Source organism: Phocoena sinus, chromosome 12, assembly GCF_008692025.1.
Source record: "Phocoena sinus isolate mPhoSin1 chromosome 12, mPhoSin1.pri, whole genome shotgun sequence".
Classification (NCBI taxonomy): Eukaryota; Metazoa; Chordata; class Mammalia; order Artiodactyla; family Phocoenidae; genus Phocoena; species Phocoena sinus.
Window position 1 is genome coordinate 44,146,790 of NC_045774.1, and position 17,320 is coordinate 44,164,109.

General features: G+C 37.5%; 1 protein-coding gene across 4 annotated transcripts in view; it reads right to left on the reverse strand.

Annotated features, from left to right (window-relative positions):
- NT5DC1 (5'-nucleotidase domain containing 1) overlaps positions 1 to 17,320 on the reverse strand; it is a 127,716-nt gene that overhangs the window by 23,433 nt on the left and 86,963 nt on the right. For all 4 annotated transcript variants that reach the window (XM_032651194.1, XM_032651196.1, XM_032651197.1 and 1 more), the window contains exon 7: positions 906 to 1,080. In XM_032651194.1, coding sequence (XP_032507085.1) covers positions 906 to 1,080 — 175 coding nt within the window. The remainder of the gene's footprint in view (positions 1 to 905; positions 1,081 to 17,320) is intronic.

Below are 17,320 nucleotides of genomic sequence, written 5' to 3' on the forward strand. Positions count from 1 at the left end.
AGTACACCATAGGCCAATCTGAATCCATATGTGCTGAGGAACATGGAAATCAGGAAGCTAAACAGGTTGGCAAGAGGTCAGTTTTGAGGCTAAAATTTGCTTCATACTCACGGCAATTCAGTACAGTATCTGCTAAAATTTGAGGAAACAGTAGGGGAGATCTAACAGCTCATTTTAGAATCTGGCTCTGACCATGGATATTCCCTGGCATTGCCCGTAAGAATGCCATAGATAAGCATTAACATTTGCTGAGCCTTACCAACTACTCTCATACTTTTACCTGTATTGTGCTATTTAAACTTCCTGTCACGCCTATGAGATACTACTGTCCCATCTTTAAGATGGTGAAATTGAGGCTTAGAGAGGTCATACAACCTACCCTAGGTCACGAGGTGAGTTGCAAGGCAGGGCTTGAGCCCACGACTGTCTTATTTTAAGTCTATGCGTTTATGCTGCCTCGATGTTCATGGATGTCAATCCCACCCCTGGCCGTGTAAATGGGGAAGTGCCTGGCTCCACATGGAAATGGCTACAGAGGGATTGTATTCCATGTCAGGGGCTATAATCTACAACTCAGTGCCCCTCAATAATCATCCAAAGCTGAGAAACCAAATTCACGGAGGACTGCCCAAAGGACATGCGGTCCATCCACCTTTCAGAAAAGCTAAAGCCCAGACTATGAACGGGCTCTGAGCATACTGACCCGGTAATACCGCTTAGCTACAATGTACTTGGGGTGTGTTTCTGTCAGGAGATGTTAAGGGCTGTTATGAGAAACAACCACTTGTCACTCAGCATTGTTTAATATAATGGTATGGTCAAGGCTAACACTTTTTAAAAAGCACTGGTGTAATTTGTTATCAGCATTTTATAAGATCATGAAAACGAAATGACTCGTCACTTACCCAAGGATATATTCACAGAGGAGTCTACAGTAATCACTGTGAGAACTGGTAATTAACATAAGAATTTTCCCAGCATTTTTTAGCTGTCGAAGCCACTTTTTAACAGATTCCGGACAAGTGTGTAAATACCTGCCTGGATCTCTTTTTATTTCTGGAAAATATATTCCACAGTTTTCTGAAAAATAAAAATATCAAGGAGGTTTTTCTTTAAAAACTTTTTTGACTCAGTGTATTCTCGAACAAGTTCCTCTCTCTCAAAGCTATAGATAAAACTAAAAGGATAAAAACTAGGTTCGAATAATCCAGCAACGACGCCATTACTAATTGCTTTTTAAGAATACTTTTCTTGTTCTTAAAAACATGATGATTGAGAATGTCAGTTGAAAATATTTTTTGGTTATTTGACAAGGACTGATAAAGTGTTAAAACAGATAACACGATAAACACAATACATCAGCATTTTCAAATCAAAGAAAATCTTACTGCATTTGCAATGTCAATTAATAAATATTCTTTCAATCATTCAACAAATATTTGCTGAATACGGATAACAAATACATATTTAGATAATGCACCAGGAACACGTCTTTGGCATGATGCAGTGGAGAAGGGAGCTGGGTTCCTGAGTCAGTGTTGTTTCAGATGAAACTGAGACTAGAGGCCCTGGTCTATTACAGCCCCTGGGAGGTGATGTGATGTTAAATGGAAAAACAAGTCATAAAAGGCAGGAAGGGGACTTCCCTGGTGGTGCAGCGGTTAAGAATCCACCTGCCAAAGCAGGGGACACGGGTTGGAGCCCTGGTCCAGGAAGATCCTACATGCCGTGGAGCAACTAAGCCCGTGCACCACAACTACTGAGCCTGTGCTCTAGAGCCCCCGAGACGCAACTACCGAGCCTGCATGCTGCAACTACTGAAGCCCGCGCCCCTAGAGCCTGTGCTCCACAACAAGAGAAGCCACTGCAATGAGAAGCCTGAGCACCGCAACGAAGAGTAGCCCCCACTCGCTGCAACTAGAGGAAGCCCGCACAAAGCAATGAAGACCCAGCGCAGCAAAAAAATGAATAAAAATTATTTTAAAAATCATTAAAAAAACAAAAAGAAAAAGAAAAGGCAGGAAGGCAGTGCAGTTGACAGTGAAAGCCGAAGAACCTGAGTCACTGAGCTGGGCTTGCCAGCTCTGTCCCTTTGGGTCTTTAGAGCCCAGGGGGTCAGCCTGAGCTCCGAAGCAGCTGGTACCAACATTTCCAGAAGTCCTGGTCAGATGCACCCACTATGTTTGATATGATGCCTTAAAAGTTATGAGTACTTAGGCACATAATTGCAGATTTGGTTGAAATGCTACTAGATTCATAAAGCACTTTAGAGATACTGTTCTTTGGGCATGATAGCAGTAGTAAGCAAATAAAGAGAACCTGAGTTCCTACTTTCCTTAACTGCTAGGAAAAAGACACAGGCATAAACAAAACAAGAAGTGAATGAGCTTGTAGTGAATTATAAACTCTGCAATAGATACAGGCTATAACTGTAATTCTGTACAATGTCATGCACTTGAAATAAATGAAATGAAAGTTATATATCAAGAATGTCAGGACAGAAGAGTCTCTTAAGAAAAAAAAAAAAAGAAGAAACAAAAGCAGAAATGGTAGCAAATACTGTTGTCTGACTGCCCAAATCCACTCCCCTCCTTCTTTGCTAAAGAGTATTCTGGTTTTGTTTGAGGTTTCATCCTCTTCTGAGGGGCTAGGTGCTCAGGGAGGGTGGGTGTCTACCAGTCTAACCTAACAGGATAATTCCTTCCAATGTCCTGGTCATGTAAAACAACCCAATTTAATGAGCTTAAACATTAAGGATATCTATTATTTGCAGCCTACAGCATCTCTGTTCAGAAAATAATACATTGTAAGAATTAATCATAACCCGATTAAAAAAATTACTTAAAATAAAGAATGTTAAAAAGTGAGAATAATATTCAGACATCAGAACACCAAGAACAAAAACAAAGTTTGTGCTCTTGTATTTTGCCCTACAGAGAACACATGTGTAAATCTCTAGGATCTCTTAATATCCCAGAAGCTATGTAATGGCCCTTAAAAAAATTAAAATATACTTTGTTTTTCAGGAAAGAGGAGGTACTAGTAGTAGAGGACTAATTTAAGGAAGACAAAAGAATAAAATTAAATAACTAAGAATAGTTTGATGAGTGAGTGGCTATCAAAGCAATGGCAGAAGCTGTGTCTTTCCCAGAATTTATCTAAAGGAATCATATGTAAGATTATTTCACCCAGAAAAACAAAGCTTTTGTAGCAACAGTAATATTATGGGCTGGATAACAAAAGATTTGTAGTACGTAATGCTGAGAACATTTATATACTTAAGCATCTGTATTCAAAAACAATTGCTGAGAAAAGGCTATTTTTTCCTTAGCTATATGTGCTTAGTGCCATCTAGTGATCAAAATGTAAGTTACTGTTAAAAAGCTACTATTTCATTTCCAAATGAATAAAATAAAACATATACATTTAAATACTATATTTAAAAATTCTTGCCTACATTAGTATTAGTTTCCCTTAATAAGCCTAATCTAAAAGAGTGCAAACATAATAGCCTAGTTGGAGAAAATTACTCTCTGAGGAAATAATGGGGTTGTCCTCCTTTTGTTCACAAGCCAGAGTGAAATGAACAAACTAAAAAAGACAAGTCCTGTACAAACAGATACCCCATGGCAAGTTATGGGTCGCTCTTGCTATAAAAGATCACTAACTGTTGTTGGGTAAAATATTTTCATTCCCATGTAACCTTAAATCATTAAAGAAATAGGAGGTATATTAATATAACTATACTCATCTTTTTAAATTCTATTTTTATTGATATAACTGACATATAAACTTACATACTATGTAAGTCTATGGTGTACAACGTGTTGATCTGACATGTACATATTGTAATATGATTACTACTATAGCATGAGCTAACACCTCTATTATGTCACAAAATTATCATTTCTTTTTTTGTGGTGGGGACATAAAGATCTGTTCTCTTAGCAATTCTGAAGTTTATAATTTAGTATTGCTGTCTCTAATACACGCTCATATTTTGTTGAAATAAATCAAGCTATTAAACCAAAGGAATTTACGTTAAACATACTACACTGGAATAATAACTGCCTATTAAATTATTTGCCTAAAGGTAGGTAGTCTGCCTTTTTGTTCAGCAGGGAGCAATCATTCAATGAATGAATATTTAAATTAGTTCAGGGACAGATACAGGAACATTTATGTTTATTTAAAATCAAAGTAATATGATTTGTAACATAGTACTAACTGTGACAAAAAACTGTATCAGTCATGTCCTATCAAAGTCATGCTATCTAAAGTACCTTCTTTTTTTACCCCTATTGATAAAAATAATCGTGTTAATTATACTTTTATACTGATAGATTAACACTGAATAGACAAGACAAGGAATTGAGACCTAAGGTGGAAAGAAAGGAATGGTCTTGTTTGTTCCCAACTCACAAAGCAGACTGTGTTTTCACTTAACCTCAAAGGAATTCTATTTCACTGCCATTTTATTAACTCATTTTCCTGTCCTTTCCATCCCTCTTCTCTCCTTAGATACTGGTATTTTCTGTATCCAGATGGGATTAAAAGTATAATTTTTAAAAAGCTAGTTCTAAAAATAAAATTTTGTCCTTTTATATTAAAAATTGGGTTAATATAGAGTCATGGAAATAACAGCCAAGTGTTGCGACAGTCTGACGGGCACTGAAAATGGCCTGCGTGTATCAAACATGATTAAGGATTGAGGGACCTCTAGTGGTTAAAAAAAAAAAAAGTACAACTTGAATAATAAAAATACCTTTTTTAGTCTAATAGGTAATCGTGCCACATCATGATTTCTATCATCATGGCGTTAGTAAGCATTTTCCTCACTTACTGTATCACTACTGTTTGTGTGATTTGTGGCTACAGTTCTCAAAGCTGTTGTGCAGGGGGATTAGAGATGCCAGGATGCTAATAACACCTCCACCATCAGCCTCCAAATAAGGTCTGTTGTTATTTCCACTGCAGAACGTAATTTAGGAGAGACTGAAATATCTACAACCTTTATAGGTTATAGAAGAGCATGCTAGTGAATAGCTAAAATGTTTAGCCATGAACTGTTTAAATGTACTTGCTGTAAGAGATGATACAATTTTCTGAAATATACATATACTATATGATTTTTTTGGCCAAGAGATACGGAAATAGTTTTTGAAGGATGAAGGAAATAAACAATAGATTAAATATGTTCTAGATTTCATTTGTTTATTTATAGAAGGCAAAAGATGAAACTGAAATTTAATATTAAAACAGATTTCTTGTTTATGGTTCCTGTACGATTTGTTTCTATCTAATATATTTGTAAATTAAGAAATCTTGAATGTCTAGGTTGGGTAAAGTGAGTATCTATGTGCTAAATATAATGCTTGGAAAAGGACAACAAATAAGAATTGAGAAATGAAGTATAAAATGTACCAAAAAACATAATTTATAAAATTTTACATTAATAGTATTTGACTTTCATCTCTGTATCTGTTACCTACTCCAAAGATTCTGATTTAATTGGTCTGGGCTGGGGTGATGCCACTGATATTTTTTTAAAGTTCCCCAAGTAATTTCAATGTACAGTCAGGATTAAGAATTATGGCTCTAAGCTATAAGAACTAGAACTTTTGCTATTATTATCTGTATATCTTGCATGCGTCATTGTATATCACTGGCTCTCAGAGAGCAGGGATTTCTTAATTTTACAGTATCTGATTACCTAACATACAGCTTTATACATAAGAGGCAACCAATACATATTAATTACTGGTGATGTGCGATGTCACACATGGGCATGAACACTGAATGAAGAACCTTGCCTGATAAAGAGAAGACTTGTGTTGGAGATGAGATTGGAGAGAAGGGAAAGCATATGAAATTTAAACATTCAAATGCAAGAGCACTGACAGCTAAGGGACACTGACTTGGCCCACAAGACCTGATAGAGGAACTAGGGGGAGGAAGTAAGTTATAATGCCTGAATCCATGATTCCCAAACTGAGAGCAGTATGGATCTGGTGTAGCACTTGTAACAAATATCAATTACTGTGCCCCACCCTAGAGATCTCTGGGGCTCCAGAGACTCACACCTGGCCAACAAGACACTTGCAAACCTGTGAAACAGATGGCTTAGATGGACCATTTTATAATCTTAGGATTGCCTGAGTCTACATCTCATGGTGATGTCACAGGCAGATAACTCTTTAGTCACAATGAACACCCATTTCCACAGTGTTTCTCCTCCTGAACAGACCACAGTAAAGTAAAAACATAACTTTTATATGCACTGGGAGACCAAGAAATTCGTGTGACTTGGTTTACTGTGATATTTGCTTTATTGTTGTGGTCTGGATCTGAACCCACAATATCTCTGAGGTACGCATGTATGCGATCTCCCCAAAACAGAATTTCTGTAGAGTAGTCGTTGTTAAAATACTCTGAGAGTTTTGGATTCAAGTAGATTAGGGGTGGGGCCTGAATATGTGCATTTCTAAAAGTTTCCCAGTTTAGGTGATTAGTCCAAGGACCACACTTTGAGAAACACTGCTATATAACACCCTTATAAAACCAGATAGCTTTCTGAAAACCATTTCGCCCCCGCCCCAGAAAAACTTGATCCTCACTATTCTGGCTAGAAATGCAAAACCAGATTAAGCATGTTTAATGTTATCTGATGAAAATTCTCAAACCTATGTCTTATGTTAAAATGGATCTAAACCAACAAGGTTTTAAGTTTTAAAAAATTATTTTTACTTTATAAGGGAAGAATATATGTGAGGGTGAAGATGTAATGGAATGTTTTTCATAGTATTATTTTACATTCATTTTAATTTTTCAGTCCTGAGAGCAGTAATTTTGTAGGTAAAGCAGAAAAAGCCCAGGTTCTGGAGTTAAACTGGCCTAAGTTTGAAATCTAGGTTTGCCACTAACTATATTGGTTATCTGATTCTTGAGGAAGTCTAGAAACAGAGTTAATTTTTAGCAATGCTCGTTGTAATTGGAGGGACATTTTCGCCGTCTTCTGCATGTGATTTGTATACAGAACACATGTTCAATTTATTATACATATTACAGTATAGGAAAAATGTATGGGGAGCTCCCAAGATGGTCACAACACTATCTCCCATCGCACATGTGTCTGGAGTCAGAGTCTACTGCCTCACTCCTTTGAATCTGGGCAGGCCCTTTTATTGCTCTGACCAACAGAATGGGGTGCAAGTGACATTGTGTTACTTCCATGTGTTACCCTTAACTGGCCTGGAAACTTCAATTGCCTGTCTCTAGGAAGCTGATCCCATGAAAAAGTGCAACCAATCTGAGACCACCATGCTGTGAGGAGTAATTCAGATGAACTCATTAGGTGCAGGTGCTCCAACTGCCAGATCCAGCTGAGCACTGAGCTGACAGCTTCAACTGCGAGACCCGTGAGTGAGCCCCTGTAGATATCAAGCCCAGTCAAGGCTTCAGGAGACTGCGCCCCCAATGACACCTGACTTCAACCACATGGGAGACACCAAGGGAGAAGCACTCAGAGTCCAGAATATAAGTGACAATAAATTGTGGCTTTAAGCTACCAAGTTTTGCGGTGGTTTCTTATGGAGCAATAGATAATTGAAACAAGATGCTTTGGAATGGAGTCACAATTCCAATTATTATCTCTAGGCAATTCAAAATAAATTGAGAAACCATTGGTAAATGCTCCCAGAAACACCTGAAGTAAAAGTAAATAGGCTTTAAATTGTTGTTGTTCACCTCTGAAGAATAACTCCAAGGTTTCTACTGTATATACATTTACAGAACATAAATTTATGTATAGCTTATGACAACATAAATCTTTTGAACAGTTACAAAGAAAACCCAAATTAACAGGTTATTGAAGGTAAATTCTACACAGTACTTCCGACCTCTCACGTACTTCAAATGTGAGTTACTCAGAAACGGAGATAATAATAACCAACTGTTGAAACACACAGTGATTACAGCAGAAGAAAGGAATCTTTTGAGATGTTTACCTCCCATTAACCTCAACTCAAAACTTGAGATTTCTTCAAAAACTAAATTGGTCTTCAAAAAAACATGCATTTTAAATATAACATTTCATCACAAGAGTGTACTTTTTCCTTAATTACCTTAGTTAAAATGTCCTCAGTGTCTCCAGAAATATCTTTTCTTACTAATAAAGCCAAAGTATGCAGAACTAGGACTAACTTGGAAGAAATCAACTTCGGAACACACACAAAGATTATTGCCACAAAGGATTATTTATTCAATATCTGGTCTCACAGTGTAAAATATAAACAGGAAAGCCCTATTTAGCTATTAGGTCTGTGTCACATCTACAGCTAGGCCACACAGCATTTAGTGAAGAAGTTATTTTAATGAGGCATTACTCTGTTTTTCACCACACTTTTCCACCCAAATCTGTATCGTATCAGTATACAATTGACCCTCTGTATGTTTTGGTTTCTTTCTTTTTTTTTGGTAAAACACCACCTCGTCAGTTACCCCATGTTGACAATAAAAAAAAAATACTAAACTTTTAAATTAGTGATATTTTAACTCAGTTAATTGTTTTGGCAGAGGTCTTAATTTTGTAATATAAAATTTGAAATTATGGACTCGATAAAATAGAAAAGTGTTAATTTCTCTTTGATGTAACAGACATAGAAATTATAGCATCTATATGTGTAACGCCCTGTAACATTGTTTGAGGAACGGTAATGCCCTAAACCAGAATTCTTAACCTAAAGTACATACATGGGTCTCAGTGGGTGAATGGAAACCCAACACTGTTTACAACATTTTGCTTATCAATGTATTTGTGCATTTCTTGGGGAGGAGAGCAGGTGCATACCCTCTAGTTTCCATCAGATCCCCGGGTCTGTGGTCACATGACTCCCAAGGGGTTAAGAACCATAGATTTTTATTTTCCAGGTTAGGATAGGCCAACTAAAAACACATTCCAGGGCTTCCCTGGTGGCGCAGTGTTTGAGAGTCTGCCTGCTGATGCATGGGACACAGGTTCGTGCCCCGGTCCTGGAAGATTCCACATGCCGCGGAGCGGCTAGTCCCGTGAGCCATGGCTGCTGAGCCTGCGCGTCCGGGGCCTGTGCTCCGCAGCAGGAGAGGCCACAACAGTGAGAGGCCTGTGTACTGCAAAACAAACAAACAAACAAAAAAAACCACATTCCACCCTGAAGGTCCAGTGGTTAGGACTCCAAGCTTCCACTGCTGGGGGCCTGGGTTCCATCCCTGGTTGGGAACTAAAATCCCACAAGCCACGTGGCATGGTCAAAAAAAAAAAAAAAGAAAAGAAAACCCCCAAACCAAAACAGACAAAACCAAAACACATTCCAATATACCCCCTTTGTCACTGTCAAAAAATAATCTTATAGATATGTTTTAGACAAAGGTGATTCTCTACAACAGGTGACATAGAATTTTTACACAAATAAATATAATTCCTAGACTATTCTGTGATTTTGTACACCTATACTCATCCTAAGTCTGATAAATTAACATTATTTAGGATGGCTAATGAATGGTTGCTCCTGTCAATTTAATTTATAGGTTAATTGAAAATTACCAAAAACAAAACTTAAAAACATATATAAAACATAAATACTCAACATTGAAAGTATTTTGAAATAACATTATTTGAAGAGATTAAATTATTGCTTTTCTTAACAAATATGATACATTCCTGCTATAGAAAATTCACTGAATTGGGTTTACTATTTTTGGATCACAAACCACCTCACACAGAGAGGCTTAAAACAGTATATTATCGTATCTCATAATTCTGAGGTTTGACTGAGCTTAGCTGGGCGGTTCTCCCTTGGGGTGTGCCAGTCAGATGTCACAGTCGGGCACCTGGGGCTGGGATGGCTGGAACAGTTGAGGGCTGATAAAACATCTCTCCACTTTGCTAGCCTGGGCTTCCCCATGACATGATGGTTTCAAGGTAGCTTGATTTCTTAAATGGCAGTGGGTTTCCCTCCAAAGCAAGTGTTCTAAGACACTAAGGCAAAAGTTGCAAGGATTCTTACGACCTTGTCTTAGAAGTCTATAGAGTTACTTCTGCTGCATTTTACTGATTATATGGGGCCATTTCAAGGAAAAGAAAAGAGGAGTATAAATTCTGGGAGGCACACTTCATTAAGAACTATTATCTTTTCAGACTAGCTACCCAACACACTAATATTTTGGTGTGATTCTTGCCAGTATGTTTTCTATTCATATATAACTATATGGGAATTTTAAGTATACCACATACAGATTTTTACCTGTGCATTTTGTTCAGTGTCATATTTGAGCAATTTCCTAAGCATTAACAGTAATTTAAAAACATTCTGATAAATTTGCCTTAGTATTTTGAAAGGATTATTTATAATAATTATCTTTACTTAGTAATAGTAAGTAACTGACATACTTTGAGTGCTTATTTTTGCCAATAACAGAATTGCCAATGCAACTATAAGACCTTTACAACTATTAATGTATTTAATCCTTCTAACAACCCTGCGAGGCGGGTCCTGCATTATTCCCATTTTGCAGTTGAGGAAACAGATACAAAGAGGCTGAGGAACTTGCCCAAAGTCGCAGAGAGAGAATGTAGTACAGACAGGATTTGAACGCAGCCCGTCTGCTTTCAGAGCCTGTGCAATACCACCTCTCTACTGATACAGCATTTGAGTACTGTAGAACAACTTCAAGGATACCATAAATCCTTACTTTTTTTTTTTTTTGGCATACGGTGCATTACTAAATAGTATCATAGTTCAGGGACTTCGGGATTGATTGGAATTAGAATAAGTGAGAGTTTGAAATTTGGACAAATCAAATTAGATTTCTGCAGAGGAAAAAAGTATCTATCGATATGCACTCTGTCTACTTTTCTAGTCACAGCATCTAGAACTGGAAGGGGCTTTAGAAATCATCCACTTCAATGCTGTCATATTAAAGATGAATTTGTAGAGACCACAGATTTTGCACACAACTATAAAGTTAGTAATAAACTTGGGAATGGAATAGAGTGCTCGAGAAACCTACCCCACTAAACCTTACATAACCTCATATGTAATCTTAGCAGTTACACGAGATATGTAACCTCATTGTTTACATGTCTAAGTCTTTGTGTTTTAAATCGAACTTATCGAGTGATCAGTGTCTGTTAAAGAAAAATAATGCATTCAGAAGAAGCAGAAGTCAAATGCTTAAATGCTATCCCTATTTTGCTCTGTAATTATTGAATAATGTGCTTTTCCTCAGAATGTCTACAGAAGTTTTTGTAGTGACTGAGCTCATGTTATATATGCTATTTTCTGGGAACTGAGCTTTTATAATGAGACAGGCAAAAAACCCAGAATAAGTGTCTCACATTAAGGTGTAAATATTATCTTCCTTCCTGGAATGCATTGTCCTCTCTTTGCTGCTTAGAAATGTTTGCGGCTTGTCTGTGGAGCCCTCTCCAACCCCCTTGCCCAGTCACACCACCTCTGGACATCATTCATCACACTACATGATAATAAACACTCGTAATAAGTATGTTTACGTATTTTTCTCTCTCCTGAGACGGAGATCTTTTGGGAAAAGAACTGTCTTTACGTTCGTATTTACATTCTTGATGTCAGGCAAACGGTAGAGGATTAATAATTGCAGAAGTAAGTGTGAGGGGAGAGCTACCAAACGAGATTTTACCAGGTGATCATAAAAACCAGAGGTTGGCAAACCACAGCCCGCAAGCTAAGAAAGGTTTTTACATCTTAAAATGGTTATATAAGTATCTACATAAAGCCTATAATCCTTATGATCTCTGGTGCTTTGAAAAAAGTTTGCTGATTCCTGATATAAACATAGTATTTCATAAATATAGGACAGTAACAATAAGCAACAGTTCTAACTCAGTTTTAGAAAGTGCCAACAAGATTAATGAAATTGTTCATTTGCGAGATTCTGTTTAAAGGTTACGCAGTCTCTCAGCAGAGTGAATATTAGAAGATCATTTGTGATAAAACTGCTTTTTGAAAGACAATATAAATACTTTCATGTATTTTTTTCATCACAGTGGGTCCCCAGCCATGATATACTTGCCCCTCAGTTATTCTCCAGCCCAGGTCTTCTAACAGTCTATTCTACGGAGCCAGAAGAGGGTTCTCGTCACTTTGCCACCTTGTTAAAACAAATCTAAATCTGCTTTTGCCATTGCCTTTATGACTCTGATACACTTTATTTTTAGTCTCTGAATAAAATGTTTCCAGGCTCATTTGCTCTGCTTGCTGATACAGCAATAATAGCAGGGGCCACAGCAAGACACTGCCAAGTCCAGGCTGAAAGCTAACAGCTGGTAATATTTTCTCTTAAGGTCAGAGGAAGTAGCAAGATCCAAAAAATGCACATGATGACATCATCAGAAGGACCTAAAGAGCTTGTAGCTCGGGATGAATCAAGGCACTATTGCCTAGACACACTCTTACGTATTAGCTGTATAAGAAACAGGAATGTCTTCCTTGGTATAGCAAATCAAAGATGCCTCCAGGTAAAACCTTGGACAAATTTTAGGGGTTAGCTTCAAAGAGGTGCACTGTAAATTTCGTCTCAAAATAGTTTTTAAATCTATTTGCGAGGCACAAAAGCATCCTGCAAGGTTTTGTTTTCACCAGAGGAAGTGGGCCCACATATTATCCTGACTTGAAACCTCCCACCTCCTCCAGAAGAAAGAAGCTGGAAAAAATCAGAACTAAAACGGGATAGTTTGGGGCAAAGCAGGCTCAGAGAGGTGCCATTGCTTACTCCTTTAAAAGAAAGTTATAGTTGACTTCTCTAGCTCCGAGGCACAGAGATCAGAAACAACAACAGGAACAAAGCTGACTCAAACACCAGACATTAGGGTTCATTTACTATAAATGTCTTAAGGAAACCTGCCTACTGGAGACTCAAATGCTCAGTTATTTAACAATTCTTTAAAAAATGAAAAACCTGGAGTAGAACTTTCACCGAGTTTCTACCAACCTGGTTTTTCTTCCAGAGTCCATAGCTTAACAGAATGCCAAGACAGCATTTTAGCATGTACACACTACGCTCAATTCAGCTCCCCCCAAAATATAAATAACTGAAAAGATCCATTATGAGAACCCAGTCCTCATTCGACAATAATCCATTATGAGGCAGAAAGGGGAGAAAGCCGGGGCGGGGGGAGGGGGTGGTACAGCTGTCCCAGCCTCAGTACCTAACACAGCTTGCAACCTCTGCACGGAGTGGGCCGGGTCTCAGGTAGAAAACGGTGGGAATGGGCGGGAAGGGTTCCCAGCTGAATAATGCTACGTTCGGCTGGCTTCCAGAGAATATTCTATGCTAAGCAGGGCTTTTAATCTTCTCAGTTTCTCATTTTTCTTCTTTGGCCTGATTCCTTTCACCTCTTTCACTCTGCCTCCTTCCAATTTGCTAATACTATAAGTTTACATATCTTGGGTATTTTCCTGAACTGATAAACATACAGTCATATTAAGACGACAATCGCATGCATTTGTAAAATACTTAAATATGAAAGACTTCTAAAACCAAAAATCAAAAAACAACTCTGCCGGGTTAACATGAAAAATCTTAAAAATAATGTTAAAAATTCAGTAATATATATATAATTAAAGATTTTGAAAGGAAGGTATTTTTCTGCTTTCTCCATCCCACTGTCAATCTAAAGCCATTAACTCAAAGCCGATTCCTTCTCTGCTTTTCTAAATTCCACCCTGCTTTTAGGGGTCAGCATAATTTCCATTTTTCTAGTTTTCTCTCTCCTTTTGAATATGCCAACTACTATATGCTAGTTCACATACTCCAACTCTTGTTCATATATTTTTCTATATAGTTTATTAATTGCATTAGAGATTTTTATCTTCTACTTAAGCTCTATAAATCAAATTTCTTTGTGGCATTATAGTGATTAGCATTACAACGATTAGATTCTGGGCACAGAACACATTCAAAAAAGGTAGTGTCATTAAACTTTCTCTTAAGGATGTTAAACATACTTGCTTGAAATCTCGGTGACTATAAAGTACTACATGGTTTAATGAAATAAACCATCTCTTCTGTAGTCAAAGGTGAACTTTATTTCTGCTCAATCTAAATGAGGCCTACTTACAAATTTTAATTAAATGGAACCTCAAGGCTAAAGTTCTTAGGAGCAGCAGTGCATATCTCATGGTTGGTGTTCATTTAGTGAATATCTTCAGTTTTTCAGAATAAAGCACAACAAACCCGCTACATGCATACAACAGTTCTAGTTAGTAAGGCAGGGATCCTACAAGTTCCCAAAAGACCTGAATAAAACAACACTGTCATAATCAAACTATTCATTATGAAAAATTATATTCTGACTTTCTTTTGCCCTAAGAAGAAATTTGTTAAGAAAGCACACGACACAAATGATCAGACTATTTCTTTCTAAAGGAAAGGAGCTGGCAACATAAATCCAGAGAAGCTGAAAGCTTGGAATTACTCAATAACCAAGAATGAAACGTTCAAAATTCAATTTAAGTGAGGCAGATATCTGCATTTTACTCACAGTGTTTAGCAAATGTTAGCAATAAACACCAAAATGAGCTATGTGTACTCAATGAAGAAAAATGTGAATGAAAAGGAAATTGCACTAGACCTTATAGATGCCCAGTAACAGTTCCATTTATCTGAAAACCAAGACAAAGAAAATGTTTTTCCCTCCAGATAAGAACTCCATTTAAAACTTCAAAAGGAGTTAGTTAATCTAAATGTCTCATGTCAGCGAATGAAATCATTATAGAGCAGAGGAGGGAAGGGAGAATGGAATTTGTGATTTGCAGACGACTTCATTAAGTAATGGCCGTTGCTACTGATGTGAAGAGAGTGGCTACTCCATTCATGCTGAAAAACCTTCAAAGGACAGAGAAGGGGACTTCCCTGGCTGTCCGCTCTTCCAATTCAGGGGGCACGGGTTCAATCCCTGGCCGGGGACCTAAAATCCCACATGCCGTGGTGCGGCTTAAATAAAGCAGTTCTGTGTGGAGCACATACACATACATAAGCACATTACAGGATGCAGTCCTGGGTGATCCTGGGTGGCCTGAATCTGGATCAAACAGTCCTGATTCAAATCTCAGTTGTACAATTTGCTTGGGCAAGTGTCTCAGTCATTCAGTCACTTTATTGGCTTATCTGTGAAATGATGATAATAGAACCCACCTGATAAGATTGTGTGGATTAGACACAATAATATATGTAAAACACTTGCACAGTGCTTGGCACATAGTAAACACTCTCTGTGAGTCACCCTGGCTTAAACATACACAGTTAATCAACTGTGAAATCACCCTATGGGCTACATTGCATCAGGAAATTGCCCTGCAAGGGTTCAAAATGCAAGGCTTCACTTACCAAAATGGCACTTAACTTCAAAACATATTTGGAAAAAACTTCAAAAGTTCTACTGAGGGGGATGCAGGGAAGTGTCTCTTCTTGCCACTTCCATGGAAAAACACAGGGCTGGATTGCCTACTGCTCCATTATTTAACGTTTCTCACAGCACTGGGCAGAGAGCCTTGGGGACCACAAAACCCCATCTCCTCACTGTGCAGACATGAAAGTGAGGCCTAGACAGGCTGAGTTACCTATCATCACACAATGACGTTATTACACCTTGCATGCCCCTGTCCACTAGTAAAGTAGAGGATCTTTATTAGTCACCATCTTTCATTCCTTTTGCAGTTCTATAATATACAAGATTGGGAATGAAGCACTCACCGAAGGAGAAAAAAGTCTGTTGACTCCAACTGGGTGAACTGAGGGCTATTTATGTCAAATGACTTTATTATAAAAATTCAGCAAACCCACCTGGAGAGCACTTGGCAAATTCGAGTATTATTAACTCAAGTATTTCTTACTCCACCAAAAGCCTGTAGGCTCACATCAGTGCATCATTCTCTCTTATCCAACTGTTTCCCTGCAGGACCAAAGGCCCCTGTCTTCAAGGTGTTTTCTGGATGGGCCTACAGAAAGTTGCAAGTGGGTACGTTTGATGATCACTCTGTGTGTGTGTGTGTGTGTGTGTGTGTGTGTGTGTGTGTGTGTGTGTTTGTGAATCTAGGTGTATCTGTGGCATAAAACTATTGAGCCAGCTGCTCCCTACTGGCTTTTTCCAAAAGTTAAATTATGATTATCATTATAGATATTCAGTGGTCCCACCAAATCCTGACAGTATCATTTATTGGTGAGGATACTGAGACTATAAAGCATCTGGAACTCTCCTACACTGTACAAGTATTTTGGAAAATTATTTGGTAGATCTACCAAAACTGAACACACACACACACACACACACACACACACACACACACACACACACACTCTTACACTATAATGCAATTCCACTTCTAGGATAGATCTAACAGGAGCATGTAAACAGGTACACAAAACACATGTACATGATGTTCATGAAGCATTATTTGTGATAGTCTCCAATTTAAATTTACCCAAGTGTCTATCAATTATGTAGAATAGATAAATTGTGATAGAGTCATATAATTGTATACTGTACAGTAATGAAAAGGAACGAATTACTGTTACATTCAACAACAGGGATGAATTATAGAAACATAATGTTGAAGGAAAAAATAGCCAGATATAAGAACATACATACAGCCTAATTCTACTTATATAAAATTAAAAATCAGGCAAAATTAATCTATGGTGTTAGACATCCCTCCAGGCAAGGGATTGGCTGGAAGGGAGAATGAGGAGGGCTTCAAGGGGACTGGAAATGGTTCTATTAGCTGAAAATATGTTCATAAAATATGTTCATATGTTTAACAGTATTTAACAACAGTAACTATAAAGAACTGACACAATATTTTCATGGCCATAAAAATTAATCCAAGAAATTAAGTAGAGATAAGTGCTATATCAGAAATTCAAGAGTCACACCAAATGAGAATCTATGTAACCCAACACCATAAGACAGTTCAGTATAGAAAAGCAAGCATTTGGTAAATTAGTTTGTTTAAATTTTCATTAAATAACATTTTAGATTAACTTTACTGTCTCCCAGCACAAGAAGTGTTTTTCTAATATCATAATCTGTGGGAGACAGTTGTCTATTAAACTTCATTAAAAAGCGTTGTATTAAGAAGTCAAAAGCCATGTTATAAGGAAAAAAACTTCTAATAAGATAGGACCCCACATTTTTGGGCATTTTATATTACTCCTAATAATATCTGTTACCTTTGTACTTTCCTCACTCTTTGAGAACTTCCAGCCAAGGAACTGTCAGGTAATCAAGAACTGTCAATCTTTCTAA